Source organism: Gopherus flavomarginatus, chromosome 1 (assembly GCF_025201925.1).
Source record: "Gopherus flavomarginatus isolate rGopFla2 chromosome 1, rGopFla2.mat.asm, whole genome shotgun sequence".
Lineage (NCBI taxonomy): Eukaryota > Metazoa > Chordata > Testudines > Testudinidae > Gopherus > Gopherus flavomarginatus.
Genome location: NC_066617.1, coordinates 353,338,657 through 353,348,812, shown reverse-complemented (window position 1 = coordinate 353,348,812; position 10,156 = coordinate 353,338,657). Strand labels below are relative to the sequence as shown.

General features: G+C 40.7%; 1 protein-coding gene across 14 annotated transcripts in view; it reads right to left on the bottom strand.

Moving 5' to 3' along the window:
* Positions 1 to 910: 910 nt before the first annotated feature.
* DLG2 (discs large MAGUK scaffold protein 2) overlaps positions 911 to 10,156 on the bottom strand; it is a 1,579,821-nt gene continuing 1,570,575 nt past the window's right edge. For all 14 annotated transcript variants that reach the window (XM_050940648.1, XM_050940534.1, XM_050940523.1 and 11 more), the window contains 2 exons: positions 4,918 to 5,009; positions 911 to 2,573 (listed from right to left, as the gene is read on the bottom strand). In XM_050940648.1, coding sequence (XP_050796605.1) covers positions 2,467 to 2,573; positions 4,918 to 5,009 — 199 coding nt within the window. In that variant the 3' untranslated portion in view covers positions 911 to 2,466. The remainder of the gene's footprint in view (positions 2,574 to 4,917; positions 5,010 to 10,156) is intronic.

The following is a 10,156-nucleotide window of genomic DNA, read 5'->3' as shown; positions in this document are numbered from 1 at the left end:
AGACTGATGGAAAAATTGATTGTACTCAGCCATAGTGTTACTGTTCACCGTAAAGCACAGCACATGACAAAACAGAACATTTACTAATAGGATAGTATCGTAAAAGGTCGCATGCTGAACTAAGAAACAAAGAAGCAGATGCGGTTGCTTAAAAACGGAGTTTAGAATGGAGTTCCTGCTTTAGGATACTTGGTTATCAGTTCAAGTGGGCCTGGGCCGGACCTGAGACAATAGTACTTTGTCAGCATGGAAAAATCCATGACTTCCAGGGATCTAGGACCTTCCTGTGGATTTCTGCATAATTATCCAGAATCTAAGCTTTCTTTCTTTCCTTTTAATGTCTAGCCCTTTTGATGATGGAGATAGTTTAGAAACTCTACTGGTATTCTGTCTCTGAATCTGTGCTGGCCAGGCAGAAAAAAAATAACAATAAAGGAAGCATGAACTTCTCATATCCATTTTAATACTGTGTTAACCATGAGGCCTAATGATCACTACATTACCCATACTGTTAACCCTGACACTGCTGATGGCTGTCTTATAAACATCCAGCTAATCAGCCTATTTACTAAGAGTGGCTGCATGTATCTGTCATATCAGGACAGCATAGACATATAAGTCTGAAAGTTTTAAATAGACAAGTAATTGAATATTCTATCAGTAACTCGGTAACTGAAATGTTTGCCCTTAAAATGTCATTATTAAATAGGATCGAAGTAGCTACCAGCTAAAGTGTTTTGGACTCCTGCAGTATTTTGTGGGTTTTTTATAAAACGTGGTCCAGCAGCAGCAAAGGCAGTTCATCTATTTGTAACTATCCTCCAGATGTGGTACAGCGAAATCTGTATCAATATATGAAATAAGGGCCAAGTGAAACAGCAAGCAAGAACTTCCTACCCCCCGCCCATATACCTCAAGCTGAAATTACACAGATTTTCTCCAAATTCTCCACAAATGTCCATTGCCCCAGTCTGGTGAAAACCCCTGTTGACTGTGAAATGAAATGATGACACAAGTTAGTCAGTGGCCTGCCAGCAAAAAGGACTAAATGCTTCTGGCATTTCACTTACAGCATAAGGAATGATTATAAAATGTTTTCCAGTGAAGATTATGGCTCCCTTCAAGAGAGAAAATAATATACTGCATTCAAGTCACTGACATTCTGCCTCTGAAAAATCATCTGTTTCAATTTAAAGATGCATCATCCTAGTATTTCCAAAACAACAACAACAAAAAACCCTGTAGGGAGTCAATTTGAATTCTTTCCACAGGAATTTATCATGATTAAATAACAGGAAAGAGAAGGATTAAGTTGAAAAAAAAAAGCAAATTGCCATCTAAAATTTCAGAAATTATATGGTTTGATATTATTAGATAATTTGTTGCAAAAAAGGGATAGTGCAACTTGAAGGTCCTCTTTACATTTTACAGCCAGACCAGGGTGCAAATATTTAATCTTTCAATTAATTAATCTTTACAAAATATCTCACAAAACATTTTTCACCTATAGAAATTAGTTTCTATACATCAATATATTTTAATTTTTATAAATTATTCCATCATTAAGTGCCTTCTATCAGTATAAATGATAAAATAGACAATCCAAAATTTTAAAGCTTTTCCCAGTTGTATCCCTCCTTGTCAGTTTAGGTACTGTGAATCCTCACACGTGTGAGTTGGTATGTGTGTGATGTGAAATGCTTCTGTTCTCTTCCCAACACCAAATTCCATTGAAATAAACTACAGGGGGTTATTTCCTGATATAATAGTGTGTCCAAAGGGGAAAAAGAAATGCTTGACTTGGTTTTGGAAATCAAAACATGTGCATAGTTACCAAAGTCAAGGTGTACCAACTATTGATGTGCAATGACAAGCTTAGCACCCAATCCAACATCAATGGGAATCTTTCCATTAACTTCAATAGGAGTTGGAACAGGTTCTATGGGCTCAATCCAGCAAGGTGCACGTGGCCCTGATCCATCAAAACACTTAAGCACATGCTTAGTCCCACTAACTTCAATGGGACTATCCACAGGTGTATGAACCGGGGTCAGGTGTTCAGCCCCTTGCAGGCTCAAGCCCTACACAAGGTTCAGGAGCTGGGAAACTTCTCTTTAAACCGATCAACACGCTGAGCTCAGCCACTGAAATTATTCACGATGTCCATGTGGGTGCAGTAGGTGGCTAGCTCCCTTTGGCAGAGGGTCCCCATGTCAAAAGTTTATACCTACAACAGGTCTTTTGCGCACACAACAGATTTGCTTTGTATGGTAAAAGTCTTTCTGTTCCTACCCTTCTGACCCATCACTGTCCTTCATGGCTTCAAACACTTTGTGTTGTACATTCATAAAAATTCACATTGACTGCAAGAACATAAATGCAACAAAAACAGGAAAGCCTCAAAATAGCATAGTGTAGTTTTCTTCTAAATATTCTTCCATCATAATCAGAGGTGCAGTGGCTAATTTATAACTTTTCCTTTGAAGGAATCCAGATGAAAGGCCCAGATTGTTCTTCAATTACAAGTTTGCATTGATTATATATTTCTTCTAAGGTTTCTCCTTGGACAATAGCTGCAATATGAAAACAATTCATGTTTTAATTGGTACGGTCTATAGCAGCAGTTTTCAGCACAGTTTCAATATTAACGTAGCAGTTGATAAAACTGGAAGAAATAATAATAATGCACATAAACTGTGCAGTGTAGTGAAAGCCATGCACCTCGCAGATCCCATATGAGTCCAATACAATGGTGATCCACCATAACAAAGATCCCGTGCCATTGCTTATTGTAAGAGCATTAGCCTGGGCTCTCCTTCGATGTGGCAGAGAAATACCTATGGCACCTTGTGCCAGCCTGAAAACCTGCATCCCAATAAGAATTCACTTCCAAAGGAGGGCAGGATGTGGGGTTTCTGTTGTGGGAAGTCAAGCTTTGCATTTTGCCATCAGACTCCCTAGGAGCCCTGCCAGTGGAGGCTGTAGCAGGGATACACAGTCCATCTTCTGCCTGACCTGGCTGTGGCCCACCCTTCCTAAACTAGTCAACGTCCACTTTTCTAACCAACCTGGGAGCCCAGCTTTCTGTGGCCATAGCTGCATCTTGGCAGACCATACCCTCCTGGGGGCCATGGAATTAGCCCACACCTTTCACTAAATGTAAGATTTTCATTGCCGCCAGATTTTGTGGGTGACCCTAGGGAGAAGGCAAAAGCTGAACTGAAATGTAGGTCACTGTTATATGTGTTCACTAAAACTTTCCTATATTCTGGGAAAAATGAAAACATTAGAAGATTAGTAGAGTGACTCTTTAGAACATAAGTAACGAGGTAGAAACTGGGCAAAGGGCAGCTGGAGATACTTTTTTGTGCAAATACATTCAATCAGAGCTGGTAAAAAGATGGCATGAGTTCTTCATAATTTTTGTGTGTAACCTTCATCCCTTTATTCACTGCAATCTGCTATTTCATCAAAATATTTTGTGCAGCGCTGCGTTCAGTTGCTACAAGACATACAGGACATCATTTTGTAGTGTTTGGCCATCTTTAGAATATAAAAATATAGATGCCCCCTTGCTTTGTCTGTAACTAATTAGTTATCCATGGTTCGTACACTGACCCCTTTTCAAGAACACCTCTGTATTGCCAGTGTTTTGTTGTAGCCCAAAAACCAGTCTAGATGTATTTATATTTAACCCTTCAACTTGACACAGAGGAATATGCTTGCTTTACTGCCAGAAAGAGGTGTTCTGTGTTTTACTTCCAGCACACATAACACTGTGTTTTGAAAGGTTGCTACTTGAATGAAATGTTGTGCTTTCTGAAGTTCTAGGTCTGGCATTTTTTGTGCTCAGTTTTACTACATACATTGCAATGCTACTAGGCTATACATAAACCACAGCGCACATTGGATAAAATCCTGGTCCCATTTCAGTCAATGGCATCTCCCATTGACTTGGCCAGGATTTCATTCAGTATTGGCAAGCTAGTGGTAAAGTATTCTAACTAGCTCCCAGCTGTAACACCTCAGTTGTGTAGTTCTGGCAACGGTTACAGTGAAATGAAATTATTTTGTTTTCCCCATAAAGATTAGACTTTGGGCCACGTTCATGTCATGTATAAGTGGGTCCCACTTAGTGAAGCGGCATCTGCTTCTGCCAACAGTGAGTTTGGTCTTGTATTAGTTCATATTTTATATAGTGAAGAGTTCATTTGCCAAAGGGAGAAAATTACCCTCTTGGGAAATGAATTTCAAAAGTGCCTGGCTCATCTCCCACTGCAGTTAATGGAGGCATGTGAGCTCCGTACCTCTGAAAATCAGTTCTCTTGTATTTAGCTGCCTGAATATGGATTTAGGTCCTATCTTTAAGGCAACTGAGTCTGAAAGCATCGACCTATCACCTGCTTTCCATTCTTCCATGGTAGAGCTGCAAAATTATTTACAAATTATTTACTCTTTAAAAATCCTTTTGAGGTCAATATATTGTTCACAATGGTAAAGACACATGCAGAAGTCCAGCAGGATGAAATTCTATGCTGATCAGTGCAAGTACCTGATGCTAGGACCTGTTAAGTGAATCGCAGAATTCCTGCTGATTTTAATGGGAGCAGGATTGGGACAATCAGGCCTCGTCATGCATCACTGAAGTCACTAGGAGTTTTGTCACTGACTTCAACAGGCACAGAATTCACTTCATACACATGCACTGATATACAGGAAATGCTGTGCGAAGTATTGAATGCATTCAACTCCCATTGACTTCAATGGGATCTGATACTGCTCAATATCGGGCCGTTACTGTGGCACACTATATACATGTATCACACATTCGTTCAAGCTAGAGATAGAGCTGACTCCAGCTGCTTTGTGGTCATGGATTGAACCCTTGGGGAAAGATGTTTTGAAGTGATGTCATACCTGTAAAATATTCTCCAAATTCTTGTTCTAATTTAAGTGCTCGCTCGTAGGTTTTCTTGGCTTGTTCCTCTGTAAGACGTTTATTCATTTCCCTAGAAATATATTTTTAAATATTAGTTAAAAGTTCTTAACAAATTGAGCCTTTTATTGAATCTGAATTAAAAAAAGTTTGGAAGTCTTTCTAAAAGGTAAGCTGTAATTCAACCAGATATTATTGGTCTTGAGACAAGAATTATGGGGTGGAATTCTTTGGCCCATGTTGTGCAGGAGGTCTGACTAGATGATTGTCATGGTTCCTTCAGGCCTCACAATTTATGCATCAATGAAAGCTTAACCTTTTGCAGTTAGACAGCACGGAGATGCAAGAAAGGGGTGACTATGTCTCATCCTAGTGCATGCTGGGAGCACAGAGAGGCCGGGTCAGAGTGAGGGTGAGGTGATGGCAGCAATAGCAGTGCAGGAGAGACTGCTGAAGGAGGGCTGTCCCTTAATGCCATGGGAGGCTTTTGGAGAGCTAGAACAGGGTGTAGGCTATGTGGACCCTAAGATTACAATGGGTGTGGCTCCTGTGCAAAACTCCTACCGTATTACTGTACATCTGTAATATGTACAGGGACCTTCTTACAGTGGAACTCACACCATCACTCGTTTTTTTGTAACTGGAATTGCAATTTGCATATTAATGTAGGAACTTTCATTCTATCTTCCAATAAACAGAATTTCATCAAGTGGAGTTCACTTTAAGTAGGTACCACTGTGCATGTGTGCACACACATGCATTAGTGTATGAGAAAGAGCGTGTGTAGATATTTCTTAAGCAGACACAGATATCTTAACATCAAGAACAAGAGAAAAATCATAGGGACAAACAAGGGAAACCCTAGACATTTCTGGATTTATAGACTCTCCTTGCAAATGAGAGCAAATGATTCTCCCTTTTTCCATGGTGAAGATACAGCTGTGATAATGTAGCAGCTTAACTGAAAAATCTCTAGCTCCCAAATAGCAGGTATTACTTGCAAAGGCCTGACTGGTAACATTTATATTGTGCCAGCTGTCCTTTGGGCGCAGTGTGGAGATGCACCATGCTACTGGAGCTTGGCAAAGGATTTTGCCTCTGGAAGATGCAAAACCTTCCTAAGATTGCCAGCCTGATTTGCACCCGTGTGCCTCTGAATATGCAGGGATTACTCTTTTTCCTGGTCCCCACACCTTCCCTCTTCCCCCACAGCCCACTTATGTGAAAGCTAAGGACCATCTGGTATTAAGTCCAGCCAATTTCTTTCCTCCCCACCTCTTCAAAAACAAAACCCAAGGAAATATAATGCGAACCCCACTCTGTTAACGTGAGTTGAAGCAGACAGTCAAAATCACAGCCAGCCACGAGAAACAAAACTTGACATTTCCAACAGAAAAGGTAGCTTGATGAGGTTCCATATTGGTAGTATTTTCTGTTCCTGTTTTTTCTAGTTAAAGGAATAGCTTCTGTAATACTATTTGCATTGTAAATTGTAGACCATATATGTACTGAATACCAGTAACATTCTTGTATTGCACTAGTTTTATCATTTGATGGAGCAGCTAAGATTAGTGGGACACCACTTAATTACTGTAATTTTATGTACATGTACAGCTGTTAATACTGTGTATTGTGGCCGAGAAAGAACAATGTCCATGTTGATTTAGTGTTTTGTGTACTCCAGAGGATGTCCAAAGTCTTAACAATAAAATACAGACCTAGTTTGCTTTACCTTTTCTATAACATGGTTACTTATTTTTCAGAAGAGCAGGGAACTTTGTTAAGGCAACCTAGGAAAACAAGCTCAACCATATTATAAAAGGAAGCATCCTGTATTCCACATAAACGTCATTTAATCTTCTGCACTGAAACCACATGAATATGTGGTAATGGACTGTATATGGCATGACATGTGATGCATTTAGGAAATTATGTGCATGATGATGCATAAAGAATGCTCCATCAGGGCATGACAGCACGCATTTGTTACAGTTGACCTACCCCTTAGTTTCTTTCACCAGGGACAGAAACTGCCTGCTGAAAAATGCTGTGTATATATATCATGAGTAGTTAAAGCTACGGAAATGTATTTCTATACATGTCTCTAAAGTTGGCTGTTTGTATAACTGAATGTGTAACCCCATGTATGTTGCTTCAGCAATCACACAATGTTTGTAGCAACTTCTCTGTAAAATACAGTATTCCTCACTTCGGCTTCATCACTCCAGAGGGTAGATTATTTATAGAGTACAGGAGAGGGAAGGTTTATTTGAAAACATACGTCAGTCATTTATGGGTTATATTAATAGGTTTGGAATTAGTATATGTAAATCTGTCTCATAGTACAAGTTTGCAACATTACCATTGAATGGAAGGATTGCTATCTACCAAAGTCTTCAGGCTGGACTCTCACTCATGCTAAGGCCTTGTTACTGTACTAGCAGTGGAAGACCCTTTAGATATTGCCAGAGTGATGTAAAGGCCTGGTCTACACTGGGGAAGGAGGGAGGGACCGATCTAAGTTACGCAACTTCAGCTACGTGAATAACGTAGCTGAAGTCACATACTTAGATCTATTTACCGAGGTGTCTTCACTATGGTGAATCGACTGCTGCCACTCCCTTGTCGACTCTGCCTGTGCCTCTTGCCGAGCTGGAGTACAGCGTCGACGGGAGAGTGCTCAGGGATCGGTTTATCAGGTCTAGACTAGACGTGATAAATCGATCCCTGCTGGATCGATCGCTGCTCACCGATCCAGCCAGTAGCGAAGACATACTCTTAGTGTAAATGAAAATTGGGCCCTTCAGCTTTATTTAATCATTTCAGTGACAAGTCAATTCTATCGTTCTGTCTTTGTGTTTGTTCTCATTGGCAGTTTTTTGTCGGGTGTGGTTTATTTGGTTATTACATTGACGGTGAACATGTTTACATGACTGGGAGTCTTGGTTAAGTGTAGTTAAATCTTATGCCTGGTTTATGCACAGTTTATTGTACTAGTACAACTACCGGTATTATGGCTATGGATGTAATTTTTGACTGAAATCATTATACAGTACCTGTACAATTAATAATGTGGACACAGTAATATTGGTATGAAGGTGTCTTATTATGCCCCTTCCTGTACTGGTATATGACACGTTTATACCTGTATAACTACATCTGCACTAAGGGGTGTATGTACTCATGTAACTATGCTGGAATAGTTAAAGTGATACAATTTGTGTGTGTAGACAAGCCCTTAGCTGTATTACTTGTCATGAGAAACCTAAGATTACTAAGGATACGTCTACACTACCCGCTGGATCGGCGGGTAGCGATCTATTGGGGATCGATTTATCTCATGTAGTGTAGATACGATAAATTGATCCCTGATCACTCTCCTGTCAACTGCTGAACTCCAGCTCGGCGAGAGGTGGAAGCAAAGTCGACGGGGGAGCTGCGCGTGCCACGCAGGGGCAGCTCCAGGCCCCAGCACACCAAGTGCGTGCTTGGGGTGCCAAGCCACTGGGGGCACTCTGCTCGTCACCACGAGGGCGGCAGGCAGGCAGGCTGCCTTCGGTGGCTTGCCTGCGGAAGGTCTACTGGTCCCGCGGCTTCGGCGGACCTCCTGCAGGCACACGGGAGGTCCGCTGAAGCCATGGGACCAGCGGACCCTCTGCAGGCAAGCCGCCGAAGGCAGCCTGCCTGCCATGCTTGGGGCGGCAAAATGCCTAGAGCCACCCCTGGTGCCACGAGGACGCAAAGTAAGTAATTTTAATTCAATCTAAGATATGTTGACTTCAGCTACATGGCGACACTCAGGAAAGTTAAGGTAAATCAACTAAAGTTAAATCATGTTAACCCCCCACATGGCTGCTCTAATAATCTTCCTTGGAGAATTAAGCCCACTTTACTCCAGAGTGAGAACAGAGGCTTGGAACGTTTAGCCTTGCATTTTAACTCCTGCACATTGACTTCACACCTTTAGTTGATTTGCCTTAACTTTCCTGTCCCTTTGTAAAAAAGCCTTGAGACCTAGTCATTTCACTACAGTACAGTTCAGTGATGTGGGTAACTTAGGGTGACCAGATAGCAAATGTGAAAAATCAGGACACGGGCTGGGAGTTACTAGGAGCCTATATAAGAAAAAGACCCACAAATCGGGACTGTCCCTATAAAATTGGGACATCTGGTCACCCTAGAGTAACTTTCCTGGGCAAGCAGTTCAGTGTTGTGCCATTATCCTCTTGACATTGGCCTCAGAAAGAATTGTATTAACTATGTTAAGAGGTTTCTATTCATACTGGAAACTAACTGTTGGTGATGGTTCCTTAGGAAGACACATATTAAAAAGATGACTTCCCACGTGTCGGCTGCATGGGAAAGCATGGAATTTGTACATGTTCAAATAATTTGGAGTGTCTGAATTCTATACATTTCCTATTCTTTTTAGGAATTTTTTAGTCTTATTCTGTTTGTCCACATAAACCATGCTTCAAGGACCCTAGTTGTTGTTCTTACAAAAGCTTGACATTCTAGTTAAAGGCTCCTTCTACAGGGAATTTCTAAAATAAGACATTCAAAGATCTGTAAAAGCCTCTTATTCCAGAAGCAAAAAATAATGGATTTCACATGTTTGTCCCTGTAGTACTGTCTGCACTGATGAGATTTGGCTGAAAGCTTTTTTTACTCTAATGAAAGTAAAAAATAGCCTACCTATATTCTTGATACATATCCTTAAAGAAACTGCCACTAACTCGACAGGATTTATGCAGCCCAAAACTGAGTATTGCTTGTTTAATAATAGGATAACTATCATAGTGCTTTGCAGGTATTCATCCGTTGAGCAATTCTTATGTTGGGTAGGTATTCTTATACCAAAGAAATCAAACCTTTACATTATCTCCACCTCTGCTTTTCTAATTGTGTTGAATCTTGTATGTGTCTTTTCTGTAGACTGTGTGCTCATCAGATAAGGGACCATCTTTATTTTTGTGCGTTGCACAGCACCAGACGCATGAAAACATTTTACAGATGTGGAAGACCCAGAGCATTTAAGTCACCCCCCCAAAAATCAAATGGTGAGTGGACACAGGCTATGGGTTGTCTGACTTCCATGCTCAAATAACTAAGTCATGCTGACTGATTATTTATTGTGTACATGAAAATAAGTTCTTTAGTATTCCAGATGTTTGGTTTTCCTGACTTTGGAGAACAGGCAAAATGCTAACATGAGACCTT